Source organism: Talpa occidentalis, unplaced genomic scaffold (assembly GCF_014898055.3).
Source record: "Talpa occidentalis isolate TD23 unplaced genomic scaffold, MPIMG_talOcc4v2.1 talOcc4.3, whole genome shotgun sequence".
Lineage (NCBI taxonomy): Eukaryota > Metazoa > Chordata > Mammalia > Eulipotyphla > Talpidae > Talpa > Talpa occidentalis.
This window is the reverse complement of record NW_023603184.1, coordinates 28,258,086-28,280,248: the sequence shown is the minus strand read 5'-3', so window position 1 is coordinate 28,280,248 and position 22,163 is coordinate 28,258,086. Positions and strand designations below refer to the sequence as shown.

At 49.6% G+C, this 22,163-nt stretch overlaps 1 protein-coding gene across 11 annotated transcripts in view; it reads right to left on the bottom strand.

Annotated features, from left to right (window-relative positions):
- Positions 1-22,163, bottom strand: part of MICAL2 (microtubule associated monooxygenase, calponin and LIM domain containing 2) — a 209,100-nt gene that overhangs the window by 79,798 nt on the left and 107,139 nt on the right. For 9 of the 11 annotated variants that reach the window (XM_054699375.1, XM_037522672.2, XM_037522674.2 and 6 more), the window contains exons 16-19: positions 19,092-19,160; positions 15,799-15,948; positions 1,584-1,691; positions 425-611 (exon numbers count right to left, since the gene is read on the bottom strand). In XM_054699375.1, the coding sequence (XP_054555350.1) occupies positions 425-611; positions 1,584-1,691; positions 15,799-15,948; positions 19,092-19,160 (514 nt within the window). The remainder of the gene's footprint in view (positions 1-424; positions 612-1,583; positions 1,692-15,798; positions 15,949-19,091; positions 19,161-22,163) is intronic. The other 2 variants (XM_037522678.2, XM_037522681.2) reach the window with 1 other exon arrangement.

Below are 22,163 nucleotides of genomic sequence, written 5' to 3'. Positions count from 1 at the left end.
ATGATCTCTTGTAAGGCACTTAGCAGAGGGATGTTACTGCTATGGCTAGTTTCATAATATGTACCTAATAAACGCTAACGTTAATATGACATCACTTATCGACTCTATTGCCAAGTGTGGTGTCGGGCACATTATATAGGTTACCAGGTTGATTTCCTCAGTGACAGGGGCAACAGGTGGTAGAGAAGCTGCATGAGAAAATGCACATCAAGCACTTGGCACATAGTAGGTGCCCTCTAGGGAATAGCCGGGAGCCAACAGCTCCCCTTTCCTCAGGAGCCGTGCCCACCACAGGCCGCCTCCCCCTAACTAGACCCCCTGCTCCCTGAACAGTTTTCCAGATGACAGTGTATTCCCTGGGAAGTGCTGGGCCTCCCAAAGCCTCCAGAGGGACAGGAGCCCAGGCTGGCCCCTGGGGGGTTACCTTCATCGCCATCAAAGGCATAGGCTGCCAGGCGCAAGGAGGTGGCACAGAGGCTGCAGCGGAAACACTCTCGGTGGAAGAAGTGGCCCTCTGCGCTCAGCCGCTCCATCACGTACACGCGCTTCTTGCAGAAGTAACAGGTGTCGCTGCCTCCCAGGTTCATGGGAAATGTCTTTCGCATGGATTCCTGGGGACACAGGGCATCGGGAGACAAAGGCAGCATATTAGGGCTTATATGACATTTTCACACGCCAGGTCTAGGCTTTTAGAAATTCCAACCTGAATTAAGGGAACCTGTGGGCTCCAGCTACTGTGTCACTGCAGGCACCAAAGTGGAGGGAGGGTGGAGAACACTTAGACACAGACCCCAGCCTGGGGGGACTGCTGCTATTGTAACTGAGTGATTCTTCTGGTCTGACTGAGTGGGCCTCCCCACAGGCAGGCTTTCCCAGGGACAGTCTCTTCTTATCTGTCCCAGGATGGGTCAAGAGTGAGGTCACTGGAAGAGTGTTTTATATCACTTGACCCCTGTAGTGATGCAGAGCAGGCAAGGAAAGCTTGTGGCATCAAAACCTTTCAGAAAACTGCAGGAAAGGGAGAGGCTGTGTCCTCCAGCCCACCAGGCTGCCAGTCAGATCCCTAAAGAAAGGGGGGAGGGTGAAGGGCAGGACAGGGTCACACCTGAGTTATTCCAGAGAATGTGCCAGAAGGAAACCAAAATATCATCAGCTTAAATCAGCGGGGATGATAGTGAGTGGCCTGGTTTGGAAAAGGGGAGACCTCAAAGGAAAGGATGATTTCTTCCTGACCCGAACTCTCAATCTGATGCAAAAGGCTATGCAGGGTGGACCCCAGGGATGGCTAACTATGTTATGTGGACAGCCTCACCGGGTCTTCTCTCTGAGTTCTCCAGAGCCCCAGACAGTTTTGCCTTGTGAAAAGACCCGCGGGGCTCTGGGGGTTGGAGTAGTGGGAGAGAGACTGAGCAAGGTTTATCTTTAAGGAAATGCAGACTCCTGAAAGTGATCACCGCACCTGCGGGTCCCCATGAAGGGGGAGCATTGAAGGGCCACTGTGTCCTCTGCACAACCCTGTAGGCCCTCCCTGGGAGGTCAGAGCCAGTGTCTGTGGGTGAAGGCTGAGGGGTGTGCATCCTTACCAGGTCTGGAGAGGTGGCCTGGGCCTTAGGTCTGTGATCATTCATGTACAGATTGACCAGGACTTCAGCTGCAGCCCCTATTCCGCTGGACACTTTCCCTACCGTCAGCTACCCAAGAGCAGAGGCAGAGGAGACAGAGACAAAGGGAGAGGCCAGTTAGCTCTGAGAAGGAATCAGCAACAGGCAGGAAGTGCGAGAGGGCATCTCATCCACAGCAAATAGCATCCCACATGCTAGGCGAGGCAGAACCAGTTGGCACACTGGAGAGAACAGGAAACAAGTGGGACCCTGGGTGGGGGAGAAAACTCCTCCATCCCGGGTGCCAGGCCTTCAGGATTTCCTAGTTTCTCTTATCACCGAACAGGTTAGTGAACCCCAGAGAGAGGAAGGGATCTCTCCAACGTTGCCTAGTAAATTAATGCAAGATGCAGGCACCTCCTGGGGTCTCCTGACCCCACCCTGTGCCTTTATAGGCCCTCTCTCCTCAGGAGTTAGGGAACCCATGCTGTGGGCCTGCTAACCACCGAAAGGCCACTCTGATTCACACCTGTGTCACTGTAGCTTCTCAAAGTCTAAAAGCCAGAGAACCCAGCAAAGGAGACAGCAAGGAATGCAGCCCTCACCACCAACTCATCTGCAGTGCCCTCCTCTGGATACCTACCCCCTCTTGGAGGGCTGTCAGCTGCTGCTCCCCACAGGCCTGCAGAGAGGTTTACGACCCCACTCTCCTACTAACCAGTTCTGGAACCCAGGATGAAACCCCTAATCTCTGAGCTCAGTTTCCTCAATTAGGAAAATGAGGATAATAGTGCTTGCCTCATGGATTTGTGGCAAGAACTGAGTGAGAGAATGTGTGTCTAAGTGCCTGGCACTTAGCAGGGCTGGGTTAAGATGAATATGACTCCTCCCTCCCTCTTTCCTTTGAACTCAGCAGGCTCCAGCCTGTCCTGCAGCTCCTGTGTCCCTAGGAGGCAAGGGCCAGGTCTGACCTGAGTCCCTCCAGGCCAGGATCACACTGGCACCTTGTCAGCCTAAGTGGTGATTGGGATGGCAGTAAATGCGGCCTAGCTGGGAAGGCAGGGGATCAGGGTGGAGCTGCAGAAGGCAGTGCCCTGAGGGTCCTGGAGCTCAGAGTTGGGAGCAGCAGTACATGTGGGCCTCAGGGATCACTGCCTGATGGGGGGCGGGGGCCATGCTCATGAGGGCATGACAGCCAGTGCCTACCTACGAATGCTGGGTCCCTGCCCACAAGTCAAGGAGCTAGGGCAGGGGTGGCAGTGGACAGCCTAGACAGACACGGCACAGTACAAATCTGATGCACAGACAGACCCCAATGTGCACCCTCTTCCGCACCAGCTCTGAAAGACCACCCCAGGGAGGCTGCAGTCTCCTCTTCAGGGAAGCAAACAAGCACAGTATGAGATGCTGTCAGCACAGTTCCTGATTCCAAAACCCTGGAGGGAGGGAGCGAGTCTCTTAATCCACTTTACGGATATGGCCAAAGAAGTCGGTGATTTAGGCTGAAGGGACTCCACGCAGGTTATGGCCACTGTGACAAATAACAGAGACCTGCACAAGGGCTAGGGGGCAGCAACACCTTCAACCTAAACCCATGTCTGTACCTGGAAGCCCACATCTAACCCTGTGTGAAAACCTCAGATGTGTAGTAGAAGGTCAGGGATGGCCAAGCAGTTGGCAGTAGCTCCTGCAGCTCCCCAACCCTCGGTAGCAGTGTCCAAAGCTGAGGCCAGCGCATCAGATCCCAGCAAAAGCACAGGCACTAGAGGGGGTGCAGAGGGGAAAGAAAGGGATAGGAAGCAGTTGGGAAGAAGGACAGGTGCAGGGGGGCCCTGGCTTCCTGTCTCATTTGGAAAGCCGCAACCCGAACAGCAACTTTGGAACAGTCTCTCTGGGCTGCATCTGAAGATGCTGGGGCTATGGAGAATATGGCCACGGACCTGCTGGGTGAGTGTGACCCCATGACTCAGACAGATGGGATCTCCTCTGACCTTGCAAAGCCTGCCATGTTCTAGGAGCCTGAGCTTCTGGGCCAGGTACTCACTCCACTCTAGCCCACCGCCCCCAAACCTGGGAGAGGTTAGGATTCTGCTTTCAAACACACTCTGCCATTTTTCAGATCCATTTCATGAATGCCAAGAAACTTGACTCCTGCTTCTAAGAAAGGTTCAGGTACAGCAGATCAGGACAATAACCATTGTTTGCCTGATGGCCCGCTCCTTGCAGCGGCCCCCATCACAGCCTCCTCAGACAGGGGCTGTAGAATATCAAGCACTTCCTGAGTTTATATCAAAATACAGAGGGGAGGGAGGCACAGGAGGTCAGACTTGCCTGCCCGCCCACACTGTCCATGTGTGACTGTCTCCACCAGCCCAGTGTGTGAACTGGCTCTGTGGTGCTCTCCCAGAAAGGTAACAGTGATGCCATGAGACCCACGCGCAATTATTGCCTCCCTTGAGTTAGCAAAGATTGAGGCTACTTTCTAGGGTTTTAAATACAAGTCCCTAATGAGACCTTATTAACCACTTAGCTAATAAGCACTTTGTGCTACGGAGCTTCTGTGCAATCCTGGCTTAGGGAGCAATTACCCAAGCATGCCATTGAGGTTGCTGGGGTTAGGGGTGCTGCCAAGATACAGCTCTGCAGTAGAGGCCTGCTCAGTTCTACCAGCACAGGACACTCTCCAAGTCACCTAACTATGAGATCCAGGATGAAGACCATATCTTGCCTATCATTACGGCCAAAAACCCTTTCTCCATTTGCATCTACATTCCCACATCATGATGGTGATTTCTTAAGCATAGCTAAATGAGAGGACCCTTAAGGAAAAGTAGCATTGACTCTCTTCCATATGACCTTCTTGGTCAGACAGGAACCATCCCGCAATCACCACAGGCCAATACCAAGAGTGGACCAGGACTTCCTAAGAGGTCAAAAAGAGACCAGATGATGTAGAACTTGTCTGAAGGGATGAAAAGGTGCTCTGGAAGCACACCCCCAAAGACAGTGTAAAGGCAGATGTGTCCTGGGGTTCATGGTTACTGCCCTTTTGTTTCCTGACAACAGGGTGCCCTATTGGCTCCCTAAAAATGAGGACATTGCCAGCTAGACTTGTGCTAATTCCATGCTCCTCAAACTATCAGAGGTGAATGGCAGGGTTTTGCTTTTTTTTTTTTTTAATTCTCCAATCTGTTGTGGCCTGATACTTCCAGACACAATAAAAATGATCCCGCACTTGGAGGTATGGCAATGTCAAGTAGCTCTACAGGGGTCTAATATGTACTTGCTGTGCTCAGTGGGTCACAGGCCACTGTCTGCCCATGAACCACACTTTGAGGATCCCTGTTTTAGTCATTCAGGGAAAGTTTGGCTCTGGGGATCCTAAGCAAGAGATTCTCAACCAATATAGAAGCTACCAGAAGACTCATCCTGGTAATGAGCTCAGAGAAAAGTCCAGAGGTTCTCAACGAGATTTATGTATTGAAAGGCAAGCTGTGTATGTTCCTAGGGAGGGCTGTACAAGAGTAGAGCTTACATTTTGTCTGGGAATTATCTGTCCAAACAAAAGTTGGGCCATCTGATGATGTGGCCAAAAATGGGAATCTTCCAGTTGCTAGTTTTTAAAAGTTGGTCCTTTTGAAGGACTACAGGACTGCTTTTATGTATCTTAAAATATTCTTGTAATTTTGAGGAATTCAGGTATGTCTCACTATTTTTCCTCCTTTCACATTCTAATTATTTTTCAGTTAATTAGTTAGAACAAGTTGGAATGGCTGGGCACTTCACATTACATCATCTCACATCACATCAGATTAACCTCACATACAAGAATTCCCTTCTGTGAGCCTCAGCCTCCTCGTCTATAAAATGGGATCCATCACCACTCTGCAGGCCTGCAGAATTGGGGCCCTCCCAGAAGGAGCACACCACTTCTCTCCCAAGTCAGCCCAGATTCAAACACAGTGACGTCACTGTTGTCACAGCACTGTGGCCAGGTGTCAGAAGACTGCTAGACACCCACACACAGGGACGCCCAGGCAATACTGCCTCTCCTGGCTCAGAGGACACCAGTTCCTGCCTGGATGTTGAAGCCCTTGTCCCCCTGCACTGAGCTGGCTCATCTCCCCTCGGGTCTGTGACGTGATGGCCCTGCCTTCCTCATTTCTACACTCCTGGCACAGGGCACATGCTCTGAGTGAAGGAGGAAGCAGGCTCCTGGGACCATTTGTGTCCTAACAATGGGAACTTTCCTCCCTGGGCTTGGAACTCAGCCAAGAATACCAGATATCCAGGCTCTGTTTCTCCAGAGCGGGGCCACCTGTGACCACAAGCCTTGCTGTGAGCACCATGAGGCCTGAGGGGTCAGGCAGGGACAAGAGCAGTGCTTCTGGGCCTCAGAGCTGAGGGCTCTCTGGAAGGGGAGGGTTCCACAAGTAGGGCTGATGGGAGTCTCCTGGTCCCCCATGGGCCAGATCCTTGCTCACTGAGAAGGCCCCTGGTGAGACACATCAGGGGACAGAATGGGGGACTTGGGCCCTCAGCTACCGGCTAAGGGCAAAGGAAAGCACAGGCCACGCTTGAAACCATGTTTTTTGTGGGGGTCCAGAAATAATACTCAGAGTTGAAGTAAAGGAAGGATTCTAGGGCTGCTCAAGCAGCCCTTGGGTGCCAGGCTCTGTGCTGCTGATCATAGGCATTTAGCCCTCAGGGCCCTGGGAGGTGGCTCTTATAATCCCCTACCCATGGCACAGGTGGGGTTCAGGGATGCTCTAACTCCTCGAGGCTATACTCTCCTACGTGTTTGATATAGAAATGGAAACTGAAAATAACATCTTTGCCTTTAGAAAGAGAGGAATCATCTTTTTTCTCCTGACTTGTGTCTCTTAGCATAATCCCTTCCAGCACTATCCATGCTGCCACAAATAGTATGAGTTTATATTTTTTTTGAGGGCTGGGTAGTGTTCCATTGCATGCATATAGCACGTCTTCTTGATGGTGGTGATGGGCCATGGGTTACTGTGGTGGTGGATAACTACAGGGACCACACTGGAGGGGAGAAATCAAATAACTATCCAAAAATTAACAAGGATACAAGGAAATAAATAAATGAAACATTAACTCTAAAAAAGAAAAAAAAGAAAGAGAAGAAGTAACATGTATTTTAGATAAACGAGTGTTTTCTAGAATTTTCCTCCACTGGAGGGGAGCATATTTACTGGATGCTTCAGGCATTTTCTTTTCTTTCTTTCTTTCTTTTTTTTTTTTAAAGAGGTCAGCTTTTTATTGAACATGTTACAAACAAGGTTTAGTCAAAAAGACCAAAACCCATGGCATCATCAGACGCCTCAGATTCTTCTTTCTTTGCTCCTCCCTTCTTTTTAATTGGGGCAGCAGCAGTGATAGGATCTCGTGAGGTCACTGTATATTCCAACCACCTTCAGGAGTAGCTGTTATCCTCTCCATTTTACAGGTTAGGAAAACTAAGGCGCTGAGGGACCTACTAACTTGTCAAAGGTCACACAGTAAATTGTTGCTCTGAGTCCAAGTGTGACCCCAAGCACATACTCTTCTCCCTATAATGCTCACCTCCCTGAGACACACCAGCACTCTGCCAATTTAAATCCTCCAGGCTGGAACACGCACAGGATGCTTCCAAAGAGCTGCCTAGCTCTATCCCAGGGCCAGAGAGAGGGACAATGAGGTTAGGGTGGCCTTGAGATCAGATGAAACACAAGCGGACTGCACAGCCAAGACTACTCAGCTTTCTCTAATATGCAAATTTCTATAGTAAACCCAGCAATTCCAGTTCTTAAGCAAATGCCCAAAGGGTACAAAAAAAAAAAAAACACCTTTTGCAATACACAATGCTCTTCTGACCCAGGAGGACTAAACCACAGTCCCAGCCCAGTGAGGCCATCCCTTGTAGGCTCAGCTGTGCAAACATTCAGCCACCATTTTGTTCTTGCAAGAGCTCACCAGCCTTGGTAAATGATTACTGGGCACACCTAGGTCAAGACAGCAGTGACCTCCCATCTTGAAGAATAAAGTTACGTAATGGTTGCTAGGAGGCTGACACCACTGCAGCAGGACTGGCTTGATGGGATGGATGAGTCAAAAGGTGCTGGGGAGATAAGACTAGACCTGATCTCATAGTCCAAGTTCTTAAAGATAAGAGTCTCTTAAGCATCTAGACGCTAAATGAGAGGACCTCGAATTCCCTCTAACCAAAACCACAGCAGCATCACTCTGGACTTCAAAGTGGAATGCCAATTGGAGAGTGCAGGCAGGCGTGGTCTGTAGGCAGAGCCCCAGTTGCATCTCTCAAAGCTGGTGACCCAGTGTGCATCCTGTAACATGTGCTCCTCAGGACCAGTTTCACTAAATCTGTTCCTACAATGTGGCAAGTATCCCTGGATCCTTGGAATCGAGGAGCAGAGTTCTAGGGTAGGAACAGACACGTTGCCTGCCAGAAGGTTGCCAATAAGCATGAGTTTCGAAGGACATTCTTCTTCCCCTAGCTTCCCTGAATTGAGTCCAACTTGGGTCACTGGGCAAACAGAGTATCCATAATCTATTAGGAAGAAGCACTGAGGCCCCAGGAGATGCTTGCTGAGTGCCTCCTGGACTGAATGAAGTTGTTTGTTGCCAGGTTGTCATATGCTGTAAGGGGCAGCCAGCTGCCTCCTCAGTGGAGACCAGCTTTTGCATGTGCAAAGCCCAGCATTGAACCCATGTAGGGGTGGGACCAGGCAGGGAGGGGAGCTGAGGAGGGGACATGATGGTAGATCTGGCATCATCCTTTCCAACACAACTTGATGTTAGAAACTCACCACTCCATCTCCAACTGTCCACAGTGGCCTGACAGTAAGATCTGGAGGGGCCTGTGAGTGCCAAGTCCAGCCTAGGTGTTTTTTTTTTTTCAAATGGGGAAATTAAGGCACAGAGATAATAAGTGGCATGTCCAGAGCCATATCTAAGAGCTCCCCAGTCATTCCCAGCCACAGTATAAAAAGCCCACCAGTTCCTAGTGAAATGCTAGACCCTATTAAGGCAGCCTAATTACACCATCATCCAATGGCCGAGGCTGGCTTGGGAGATGGGTTAAGAATACATGGGACAGGAGGTTTCTTAGGGGTTGGGGGGATTCTACCACAACCCAGGAGAAACAAAGAACAAAGCTATAGAGCTGGGGGCCAGAGGAAGTGGAGTTGGCTACTCCCAATCATCCCACTTGCAGTCCCTCCTGTTCCTGTGAGTGGGGCTCTCCATGGACACGGCCTCTGGGCTGGGCACTCAGACAAGACCTCCATTCACGCGTAGCCTCTGGGAAGCAGAGGAGGGAACACTGGGCCAGAGCCAGGAGTCCTGGGCACCAGGCTTTGTTTGGGGTTCCCTCTATCTTTGTTTTCTATTCTGTGGCTCTGCTTCTGCTCAGTTTGCACTTTTTCAGGAAGAACACCCTCACCCCCATCCCATTTTAAATTGCATGCCAGAATCTTGCCACCTGTTCTAATTTTTCCTTAGGAAATATAGTCTTTCTTCCATGTAATCACTTTAATATCATTGTTGACTGTTTATTTCCCCTTATTGTTGACTGTTTATTTTCCCCTGTGATGCAAGCCTCCTCAGGGCAGGAACATAACTGTTCACTCATGCATGTGCCCAGAGTCTAAAGTGCCTGACATGGAGCTGTCAATCAAATATCCGTTGAATGAATGGATGAATGTTCAGCCATTGGCTTAGCGAATAACGTTGACTTAAAGCTGCTTGAAGAGCCCGGTGGAGAAGCAGCTCTTAAGGTGCAATGATGCTGTGCCTGGGGGACATGCTCACTGACAAGAAGTGTCTCTGCCAGACCCTACTGTCTCTTGTCATCACCAACAGGAATCGAACCTACTGGAAAGGATATCAGGGAACTTGGGAGGTGTGGTGGCTTTCCTTGCCCTAGTTCTGCTGTCCACTCTGAGAGGGCAGTGACCAAGTCAGGCCACCCTGAGAATGGAAGCAAAGCCTTCCAACCTTGACCTTGACTAGCTCCACCCTGAAGGGCTGGCCAGCCCAGGAGGGATAGGAGAAAAGTAAAGCATGCGCCCAGGTGCCACTGCTTGTCTGTGCCCAGGTGTTCTTGCCCCTCCCATCAGTCTGGCAAGGGAACTAATGACCTTTATTCACAGTGCAAAGTCCCCATTTTCCCATTCCTGGAAGACTCCTCTCCTGAACTGGGCAAAAAGGCTCCCCTGAAATTTTGGTGATGACAAAAATGCCATTTTCTACCCAAACAGTTCACTATCACATGAGTTGGAAATTATTCCCTTGTTGATGAGTAAATGGAGGCCCAGACAGGTCAAGAGACCCAGGGCTTAACAGCTAACCACTGGCTGACCTGGAGCAAGGTGCTGGGCATCTTGGCTGTGGCTATTTTCAGTGGCCTTGAGAACTGGAAATGTTTGTTTCTCTGTGCCGCTCCTGCTGCCCTTCCAGGAATATGACATGCCTGTGCTGGGGAGCTGGGACAGGGTGGGGCTGATAAGATTCCTCACTCCTTCCTTGAGGACTAGGGCCTCTCTCCCCATGGTAGGGGGTCATTAGGAGTGAGCCCTCCAACTACACGCCCAGTGGCAGTTCCGAATTTTCCACTAATGCAACAGTTGGAAGCTGGTTTGTGGTTTAACAGTGAGGATGCAAATGAGCGGGAACTCTGACAGGGCCCTTCCAGCACCTCATGCTGAGACTGAGCACAGACATGAGCTGCACAGACTAGCCATTTGTGGAGGAGCTCCATCTGTGGGGAAGAGGCTCCAAAGCTATTCCCAAGATCACCAGCTAATGAAGTGGCTTTCACCTCTACTTTCAGATTCAGCCACTGGGGAGTCTAAGCTTCCCGCAGAAACGGCCCCTTTCCAGCCTGGTGGCATCATTTGGCAAGGTCAGTAGCAGGACAAGTGGAACACATGCAGAGTGTCCCAGAACCCACATTTAATAATTGCATGTGAGTGCTTTGCATTATCTGTTTAACCAAAGGTACAACTCCACCTTCTCCCCACTCCCAGCCAACCTCTGCACTTCTATGCAGCTCACCCTTCTGGAACACAGCACAGATCCCTCAGTGGCTTTCTAAGAGGATAAATGAAATTCCTGAATGTGGAAAGAGTGGGCTCAGGTTCACCCTTGCTCTCTGTACTCTGGTGAATAGTTTATTCCTAAATTGAAGTCATACCAAAATCCTGCCTTCCATTTTAGGCAAGTCCTGTCTGCCTGCCTGGGTACACCTGAGTTCCTTTCTAAAACCCCTTTCTCTTACACTTCTGTCCAGCAATCCCTCCCATATAACTCTTAGCACTTGGCTCCCATACTGCCTCCCTGTGATTCCTTCCCAGGCCTCCCTCCAACCCCCAAGCCCTGGTTCCTACAATCTCATCCTTTAAACCTCTTATAGAATTAATGGATCATATTTTGTCAGAATCACCACGTGAAACTTGCATTTAGTTAAGTCAAAACAAACCAAATACTGGCAATTTCATATGGTAAAAAGTTCCTCATTTCTACGCTAATGTGTATTTTCCCATCTAAACTGTAGTCAGGAAATTCCTCTTTGTTTTCTCAGCATCTAAACACAGTTGGCCTATGTGGGTGCCCAATTAATGCTTGCTGGATGAACAAGCATCATTGGACACATTTTTGTGTGCTGCCTGTTCCACTAGGGCACTTGCTCCAAACAAAAACAAAACCAAATCTAGGACGATAGTAAAACATCTTACACGTTTCCATCCCAGCCAAGCCAAGCTCCAGATGTTTATCTGAGCAGGCTGAGCAGAACACAAGAGCATCTCAGAACATGCAGGGGGCGGGAGAAGCTAATCGCTCAGGACAACTACCTTTCTGGCAGGAGAAACAGAGTCAGCGGTCGTTGGAGAGGAAGGAGCAGCTGGATCAGGAGATGGAAGGCAGGAAGAAGACGGAGAATGAGGATGAGACAGGCCTTTAGAGAGAAGTTTATTCTGCACAGAACAGAAATAGAAGAAACCATGATTATCTCAGGGCAATGCAGTGGGGCGCACCCCTTGACCGTGCAGCCCCTATGCTTATGCATTCAAGGAGGGAAAAGATATCCAGGCCGTGTCTCAGGACAGAACAGCACATCTACTTCGGAGCCCAGCAGACTATCAGGCTCCTGGTTATCCTGCTTTCTGCTAGTTATTCCAGCTCCCTTGGCCTACCAAAATAGCTATTCCTGTTCCTGCCTTCTTCTGCTGCAGACATCAGTGCCAACTCCTGCAGCTCACACTCTGGGCTTGGTATGAAGTAGCAGCTACAAGCTTAGGAAAGGAGAGTCCTGAGCTATAGGAAACAGATGGCCACAGCAGGGTCCTCTGCAGCCACAGGCAATAGCCAGTCTGTGGATAACCCTTGGAAACCCTAAAAATGAAAGGCAAAGTGTCCCTCCCATGTCTATGACTCTACCAAGTAGCTGGGAACACGGGGCTGGAGATTTTCCATGACAATATCAGAGGAGGCATGTTCTAGAGACTAGACTCGCTGCAAACAAGGGAGCACTCATTATCAACTATGACCTCCCTCTGAGCACATGCTCTTCTTTTCAGCAAGTTTCTGAATAAGTACCTGGATGGAGGAGGCAGTAGTTCCTATTCTAAGGCAAAGCCATTTTTCTTGGCTCAACATTGCCTTTTGGGAAAGCAGAGCATGGGCTAAGGCATGGGATCACCCTCGTCATTCAGTGCCACAGGGAGTCAGGGTCACAGGGAGGTCTCTCCATGGTCCCTTGGGTCATCCTGGGCAGTGAGTTTACTGTCAAGCCACTGTGATCCTTATAACTGGCCAGCTTTCCCTCTTTGTATGGGCTCCTAGGCAGCTCAGGAGCTACTCCAAAGTCTAGGTCTACCAGCAGGTGTTTCTCTCAGCAACACTTTCCTTTGACCCAAGATTATTTTTCTGACTTTGATTTTTCATTTTTTCATGATTTATCTACTTATTTCAAATGTTCCCATTTGGGTCTCTTTTAGATGGCAATTTGAATTCTTTCATGACATAGAAAATGCACAGCTCCCTGTGCTATCAAAGGAGGAAGGAGGAAGTCAAGCTCCAGAGAGTGATTCATGGTCATCTCATTAGATGCCCAATATCTGAACCCCTGGGGCCACTGAAATCCCTGTGTTTACCTGTGGGAACTCCCCATGTCCAAACATAGAGGCCAGGTGAGCTGCCTTCTCCTTAATGTTCTTTGTGTGAAATTCCCTGTTGGCCAAATTCTGAGCTTTCTTCTGCAGTCGAGAAGAGAAAGAAAACAGAAAAAAGAGACAGTGATAGGGACCGATGGTCACCTGGGGGGGATGGAGACAGTCAGGACAGGACAGGACAGGAGACAGGGAGTGGACAGTAAGGAAAGGAACCCACCCTGGGCAGGAGGAGAGAGAGGGGGACAGGGAGACACCCCAGACATGGGCAGACAGGCAGGGCCCAGAGTGAGGCTTTCACCTGGAGAATCTTTTCCTCCACTTGCTGCAGCCGTCGCAGCACCCCAGAAAGGGCCAGAGCCCCCTGGCAGGTGGGAGGCAGGCCAGCAGGATGTTCTGGCCCAGTTAGCTGCAGGTCAGACTTGGTTCTGGCTCTCCAGGGCCTGCCTGGGCGCTCGCCACCAGCAGACACTTGATTTAGCTCTCGGAGCACATGCCCCGTCACCACCACCGGGGAGAACTGGGAGAGAAGGAAAATCAGGCCTCCTTCCCCACTGTGGCCCTTTCACAGATCCCCCACCTTGAGGGACCCCCATGAGGACCAGAAACAAAGGGCATGGTGGGTGCCACCTCCTGTAAGATTCCAAACCAACCTCGAGTGTGGAGGTGCCACCATCTGCATTAGAATCACCCACATCCTCCTTAAGAGCCTTGGGCCTCACCCCAGACCCACCAATCAGAACTTGGACCACCTCAGAGGTTCTCAATCCCCGCAGCACACGGAAATCACCTAGGGTACTTAACTCCTAGGGATGCTGATTTAATTGGGGGTGGACACCAAATAATGGTATTTTAAAAAATGTTCTACAGGTAATTCTTATATGAATAAACATAAAATCACTGCACTATATCTGCATGGATCTCACTCAGCCTCCAAAGTCCGGAAACAATGCAAAATTCCTGATGCTGATTAGACATCCTTGAGTATTATGGGCACTAGCAGTGATTCTATTCAAATTCCAAGCCCAGAGATGAAAGCCAGAAAAAATCCTGAGGCCATGGCTTCAGGCAGCCCCCCTGCCTTCATGCCGACTGTGCCCCAGGGAGGCCTCCACGATTTGCCAGCCTCTTCCTGTGAGTGGCGTGTAGCACATGGGCCTCCTGAGCCCATTCCACCATCACGGCCACTTTTCCATTCAAAGCTAAGTCCCAGTAACATCCCACAAAATACCACATGGTGTGGTCCGTTTTCTCCCAAGCAAATAGATACCTAAAGCCTGCTAGTAGCAGGCCAGTCAATACCCCTGACAGGCTGAGGGATCCATGCATGGATTTCAAGATGTCGTAAGCTTGGTGAGTCTTACCTAGAAAGGTGGCGACCTCAAGTTGTGTCTGCCTTCCCAGAGATCCTATCATCAGCCCTACTCGGGGTGTGGAGAGAGCCACTGACCCCACCCCTCAGAACCAAGTTCCCTCTGGCCTCACCAAGACAGCGTCCACTGGAAGGAGCCCTACCTGCCTTTTCAGAGGAGGTGATGGGCTGGGGTGTGAGCTCCTCTGGCTTGGGGCAGCGAGAGTTAACAGGAGGGTCAGAGGAAGCGCGCAGGACGGGCTTACCTATCCCTGAGACGTGACGTTCCTGGGAGGAGAAAGGTGAGTCCAAGAAAGCAGCGCAGGAAACATGAAGGAAAAGATGAGTCAGACTCAGAGACACTTGGAAGGAGGAGAGGGAGAGAGGGAGGGAGACAGATTTTGCAGGTGCAGAGAGACCACTGGGCTGAGCTCCTGCGAGCCAGGTCCTGCCAGAAAACTTGAGTCCGGGCTCTCTGTCCAAGTGAACAGCAAGTTCCAGAGTCCCCAACTCTTGGGCAATGTGTGACTCCCAGGGAGGCCATGCTTTTGGCTCAGACCCAGGCCTTGGGCAGCCACTGCCAGCATCCAAGCAGGCCCGAGTGGCCAACCCTGGAGTCCTCCTGGCAATGGGTTGCTTCATGCCCACTAGGGGACAGGGATGTGGCATCCACTCAGAGAAGAAAGTCCTCCTTGACCTCTGAGCATGAAAAAGGGTCAAGCCTCCAGAATGGGCCTTTGGGGGGAAAATTCAGAGAATTACAAGTGTGGGGAAAATGGCCCCCTTCTAATAAAATCACCCAGGGAAGTCAGTTCATCGAGGAGGGGCATGCATGTGCTTCTTCCTCAAGACCAAGAATTGTCTGCCTCCAGTTAACCAAGAGTCTGGCCCTGTCATGTGACAGGTATTCTCTAAAGGAAAATGGAACTCCATATCCCAAGCTTTTTAAATGTGACAGCAGCATTTCAAAGGAATTCCGGGTACAAACTGAATCACGCAGCACAGACTCCCCCAAGTCAGAGTCCAAAGTCAGCTTGGTCTGCAGCCTGAGACACAGCATTTGACCCTCCTCTAGGCTCAGAGTGACCCTGTCAGACACCAACCAGCCTGCCTGATGCAAGAGAGCTGAAGAGGGGCTGCCTGAGAAGACCTGGGAGGCTGGTCTCCATGCCTGCAGCCCAGCTTCTGCTGGTTGGGACAGATGCCACCATGGACTTAGTGCTCTCCCAGGCAGCCGGCACACTGGAGGCTCCCTAAGGCGCTCCCATCTCAAAGATGGCTGCAAAGCAAAACCCAAGCAGGGAAAGGGCTCTTCCCCTGTGCAGAGCAGGCATCAGCAAACTGGTCCATGGGCCAAATATGACCTGCTGTTACTGACTCCTGTCACTTACTGACTCCTGTAAGTGTTGTCTATGGCTGCTTTCGGGCAGAGCTGAACAGATACAAGAGAGATTGGATAACCCCAGAGCCTAAAATACATGCTATCTGGCCCCCTTTAGAAATGGCTGCTGACTCCTTAGCTAGGAGTTCAAGCCCATGTTCGCCAGGCCTGGCTGGCATGCCAAATCTGTCACTAGCCTCGAATTTTCTGCTGACTTCTCAGCTGGTTCTGGGCACCACAAAGGCAAGCCCAGTGAGCATTTGATAGACTCACCTGCTTCTGCAGAGAGGGATTCCGTGAGTTCTCCTCAAACTTGGCCAGTAGTTGATTTGCCATGGACTTGACTTTGTTCTGATTTCTACCATCTTTGCTGCCTCCGCCCTCTTGATTGGAGCCCAAGCTCCGGCTGGAAAAGGTTGAAGTCTGCAAAGGCCCAATCAGAGCATTGGTTTTTAGATCGTGGAACCCAGATATCAGGGAAGGGGTTTGGAGGCTCAGGATACAGAGCCCAGCTTTCTAAAGAGGGGTGCCCCCTGCGGCCTGAGGACGTGAGTCAGAAGCAGCTGATGCTCCCCAGAGGAGATGGTGCTCACAGGAGGGGCGAGCCTCCCCAAGGACTTGGGTGGGGGGCACACTCAGGCTTGGAAGCCATACAGGGCTTTCACTTCCCAGCCCAGTGACCTTGGCATGCACAGCTCAGAAGTTTTCTCAGCTGTAAAATGAGGTTGCTAACCCATTTCCCATGGTTGTTGCAAAAATCAAAATGCAATAATGAAGTGATTAACAAAATAATTTTCAAAATATCACATGCCCTATCATGAGGCAGAGAGTAAGGGGTGCAGGAAGGGTGGGGAGGGCAGTGTCAGCAGGCAGCACACACTCTGCTCTTCTTTGTCCCTCCTCTTCTCATCCAATCCCACCCTCAAGCAGTCCTGCTCTGTGTTGCTATCTCTTTAAAAAAAGAAAACTTTGATTTTGAAATAATTTCAGATTTATATAAAATTACATAGTCCAGACCCTTCCTGCTTACCCTTTACCTGGCTGTACCTAATGCTAACATGTAGAATAATCATGACACTTCTATCAAAACCAAGATGTCAATACTGGGACAAGAATTCTAGCCACACTACATAGACCTGGCGGCACCAGTTTCTCCACTAATGTCCATTTCTGGCTCCAGGATTTAACACAGGACCCCACGCTGCATTGAGTCCCAGGCTTCCTTGTCTCCTCCCTTCTGTTATCATGTCTCCATCTCCCTTTGTCTTTCATGGCCTGGACACTTTTGAAGGGGATGGGTGAGTTATTTTGTACAAAGTTCCTTAATCCAAATTGGTCTGATGTTTTCTCATGATTACATCATGGTTATGGATTTTTGAGAAGGTGCCAGAGGAGTGACATGTTTTTATCACTGTTTTATTTCAGCAAATCTGATATCCAGCCTTATGACTGCTGAGATGCTGCAGGGGTCACTTGGTCAGGTTATTTCATTAAGCAAAGTTCCACGTAAGGTTTCTTTAGCTCATCTGATAAAAATAAAACTTTGGAAATTACTGGTGTTCATTGGCTGTCTGTGCCTCTTAACCACAGAATCTGCTCGCATAGGCCCAGAGTAGGGCGGTAAGTGTCATGTCAGATGGTCAACCTGACTCTCATTGGAAGGACACCCAAGATGTGTTCACTTGGAAGAAATTCATTGGAAGAGGGAAGCTATTGTCTATTTTTTTTTTTTAAAAAAAGCTCCCCAACAGCTTATGGGGCACCTCGAATGCATAGCCACTCTGAAGTGTGGGGCAAACACAAAGAGTCACTCCCTACTTCAAAGTGTGAAATGTAACTCTGTAGCGCAACCTCAGCTTTGGAGAAAAGAGGCAGGTAACTGCGGTGGTCACTGTTGTACAAGATCAAAGTCAGCCAGGGCAGTGGGTCCCTCTGATCAGCATGTCTCAGACTTAATGTCATATGAGTCACTGGGGTCTCCTTTAAAGGCAGATTTAGATTCAGGTGGTATGGGGTGGCCCCGAGACTCTGTGTGGCCAGCCAGCTGCCAGGAGATACTACTGTGCTAGTTCCCGACCTACACTTTGAGTAGCAGGAATGACTGGAAGTAAAATAGTTGGCACAGAAAACAATCCAGAGCCATCTTAGAAGGGCAGGTGCAAACCAGGTTTCTCACGGTCTAATTCTTGTGCTATTATCAACAGCAACAGGAGAAATAACACCCTCAAATAAGCCACAGAAGACTTCCACCAGACACAGAATGTATCACAGGGAAGCTTCTTGGGTGGAGGCAGGAGAAAATTCACCAGCACTAAAGGCAAGAAACAATACCCAGGGGCCTTGGCCATCTCTCCAGTCCTGTTAATCAGCCTTCACTTCCTCTTCCAAATCATCTCCCTATTTGTTGGCTTCCTGCTTACACTAGAGCCACGAGACAAGGAGTACCAGTGCTTGAAGGGATCACCTAATGAGTTTCTAGAAAAGATTTGGACAAGGGTGATCTGAACTCATTTGAATAAAACGAGTCTGTGTACATTTTAAGTGAACCTAATTCCAGTTTCTCTCATCAGAGCTTCCCTTTGACCATGCCAGAAAATGGGGTAAAGCTCAGCTCCTGCCCACTCTATCATGGTAGACCTCATGGCTTTACGTCACCCACCTCATCCAAGTTCAGTGTTGTGAGACCCAGCAAGGCTTCCATGTGAAGCAAGTCACAGACATGAACAGTAACGTCATAAAAATATGCAATTATAAAATGATTCAAGCATATAGGCAGAAGTCTTTTCTAAGTCCTATAACTCAGACATGAATGTAGTATATCCTTTTTTTTATCCAAGGACAAATTATCCTTGTCACTCATTTCATAATTAGTTATCCCCCGGAAGGCTAGTGAAAGCTGAGCTGCTGTCTGTGGCTCACTTACAGTATCTACGCTTGCTTTTGTGGGGTTCAAAGTTTTTTGGAATGAAATGTGTGTCTCGGGTCTCTTTAACAACCTGCCTGGGGAAGCAGGAACTGATACTCTCTTTTTCAGTTGATCAATTTTTCAGTAGCTGGAGAGAGGGAGTCCTCCTTGGTTTTGACAAAGTAGCCATACTTTTTCTTCTTTCACCAGAAGGTGGCACTTGTGGGCACTGGGCTAGTTCCCTTACAGACTCCACAAAGGTAGAAACTGTGACCAGCAAGTGGGACTGCGGGTGGCTCTTTGCTCTTACCACTCTTATTACACACTGATTAACACGTGTGCAGGTACCATGCCAGCAAGGCATGCATCATCTTATTTAATCTTTAAAAAGCCTGTATTTTTAAAATTCAAGTGTATCATCCGTATTTAACAGTTAGGAGCCGCACGCCCTGGGGGGCTGTGTTTCTGAAGGTTACATAGCTAGTAAGTAGTGGAGCGAGGACCAGAACCCCGGCTGTTTTTCCATCCAGCCAGGCTTGGAAGCCAGTGGTTCATGAGAGAGGACAGGGAGAAGGGCCAGGGAGGCTGCTGTGGGCAGGACTGTGGCCCCTGGTGGTCAGACAATGGGAGTGGGCCTGTTTCAAGCAGTGCTGTCACCCACCTCATCCAGGTTGTTGAAGCCTTTCCGCCTTCGTTTGTTCATGTCATTCTCTTGGGTCTGGCTGTCCAGCTGCAATGATGGAAAGCAAGGTGAGGTCAGAGCCGTCAAGGGTGGCAGCTCCATTAATAGCCCTGAGCCCAGAGGCTGGCCCTACGCCAGCACGGGGGACGCACCCCTGTCTGCAAACAGCTGCCAGCCCAGGAGACAGGCACAGACAAACAGCTCTGACCGTGACGGTGGCTATTCCAGTGTCATGTTCAGGCCCGGTGTAGGGAGCCTGACTCCACATGGGGTGACAGTCACATCCCAAAACGCAAAGAATCCCTGCAGCCTGGACAGAGCAGACACTGTCTCCATCGTCAACTTGACTTTGGGCTCAGAGTGGTCACTGCCAGATGTTGATGGCCCTCAGCCTTATGGAGACCACCTCCCACAGGTTTCTCCACTGGCTCGCTGCCAAGCCAGGCAGGGATTCTCTGGATTCCTATCAACCGTCCCAGGGTTGAATGGCAAATTCCTTCTGTCATTTTAGTCATCAGTGCAGCCACCAGTCAAGGATATTTACTAACTTCAAAGAAACTGGATATGGTTTGAGAACCTGGTGCCCGTACAGACAATGTGTGCAGGAGCATTCGATTTACTGTTGTTTTTTTTTTCCCTCCAGCATAACTTATTGTGCCACTCCCTTCCAGCCTCTCACTTTCAGAAGTATCCTGGTTTAGATAATAAATTACATGGTTGCCTACTGGTAATCACGTACAGTCTACTTTCTAATTCCTGAATCTGGACATTTAAATCCACAGAACCCTGTTCCACCCAAACCCATTGCATTTACCCCCGCATGGGCCACCCAAGGGCACATGGCTGTCAGGCTGGGCACATTGCTGTCATGTTGTCTCCTCGAGGCAACGTGTGAGGAGGCAGGGGTGAAGCTCAGCTGCTGGCTGGGATATGGGCTGGGGGCTGGATTTAGCACCTCTTGTGCTCCCTGCAGATTTAGCCTGTCCTGAACATGGGTTAGTTTCCTCTACCCCCCAGTTCTTAGCTGAGGTCTTTTCCAGATGTCAAGTTCTGAGGATCATGGAGCCATTGCCATGAACCATGTATCCTTCCTGTTGGGAGCTTCCTACACAGAAGGAAGGGCTCTGGGTATGGGTAGCAAGCCCAGATAAATCCCAGCCTTTGTTCCACTTAAGATGCAGCAGAAAAGGCTGCAGACCACCCTCTCCCCTCACACCCAGGGTCCAGCTGGTCAGCCCCATACATGCTCATCTTGCACAATCAAAGGTGGGTTTGTTTTTTTTTTAACCTCCTGCTTGGCTTTACCTCTGAACAATAACTTTCGGAACCCCAGCACAGAGCGGAAGTACATCTTTCCCTGCCCTTAAACTCTCTATCATCCCTGCCTCCACCCATATTTACCAGCACCATTTTTATTTTCTAAGACAAGACCAATTGCAGTTTAGTCATTGATATTTGTTCAAAAATGTGACCCTTCCCTTGCGGGGCAGCAACACAGCAGATCAAAGGACCCTGCCTTCCTTTCAGCATTTTTCTCTGCTTCCAATAAATCATTATTCTGTGAATGGAAATGGTTTCAATCCAAAAGCCTGGGCACACACCAAGAGAAACAGATGACCTTATTTGCAACAATGTTGGGTCTTAGAGGCTGGGCTGTCTGGGTCCCCAGGCTGTGAAAGCTGCTCTGGCCCTGGGACTGGAGCCTCTGAATTCAAGTACAGGATGTCCTACCCAACAAACAGAGCTTGCACCATCTCGGGACTTCCTGCTGTGTTTTGTTTCCACCTTAAATGAGGACTTGGCTTCCCTCAAAGAGCAGCGCCTCTTACTCTGTCTTTTGCGCTTCACTGCAGTGGTTTGACTTTTTCAACAATCAAAGCCTGTACTGACCCAAGCCAATATGTTGGTCACAGGCTCACAGAAGACAGCCTTGGGGGGAGTGTGCCTGGTAGCAGCAGCTAGGAAGACCCCAGGCCTCCTGCAGGAATGCAGGTCGTGGTGAGAGCAACTTCAGCTGTTCTGATGCAGCCCGACCCGTGAGACATGGGTCAATAAAATGCAGTCTATGTGAAAAGGCTGGCGACATAGAGACCCAGACAGTCTCTAGCCTTCCTATGGTTCGCTCATGGAAACACTGATTGCCAGCTAAGCGTTAGGTTAAAGCAAATGACAGAAAGCAAATCTGGAGATTTATCTAATTGCTTCTAATCTGTATATCTCTTATTTGGGAGCCAAAATTGCCTCAGTAACCCCATCTCCTTTTATAAAAAGTTGGGGAACAAGGGGAGAAAATACTTATTGTGCCAGTCAACATGAGAAAAAAAAATTCACTTTTCCATGGTGGTGCAGGGGTTAAAGACAGAGCTATCAAGCTATTGCCAGCCACTGCAGCATGAGTTCAATTCCCTGGCCAGCCAGGGAGGTAACCCACATGGCACAGCAGACCTCTTCTGTCTCGCTCCCAGCTCCCCTCAGCACTGTATTTCAGTAGATCTGCCTGTTCTACTCTACACCCTAGCTCTTGTATGCATAAATAAATGTTTAAAAATAAAACAATCCACTTTCTTTTCTTATTTACTTCTCTAGCACTTTCACCCGCAGAAAGGACACTTTCTTGTCATGATTTCCCAATGATTTGATAGGTTCTATATACCAAAAGACATTTACTAAACAAAGTGATTTGTCCATTAAAAGAATCAAAAGACAACTGCTAATCCAATTAAGTATTCCATCAGCACAAGGTAACCATGTTGCCTTACTGTCTGAGCTCAGGTGATTTTAGCCTGAAGCAAACTTTATCTTTAGTTAGAGGGTGTAGCCTAACGCTAGCGAAACTTAGATGCAGGTCATAGCAAGAACCTGATGGCTGCAGGCAATGGCCTGTCCAGCTGGGCGGTAGCCGTGCTATATGGAAAGATGGCCTCTGAACTGACAGGAGAGCCCTGTTCCTCTTCAAGGGCAGAACAGCCAGGAGCCATGGGCTCAAGTGAAGGCACAAATTACTTCCCAGCTGTGTGGCTTTCCTCACCCACTGACCCACCCAGAGGAAGC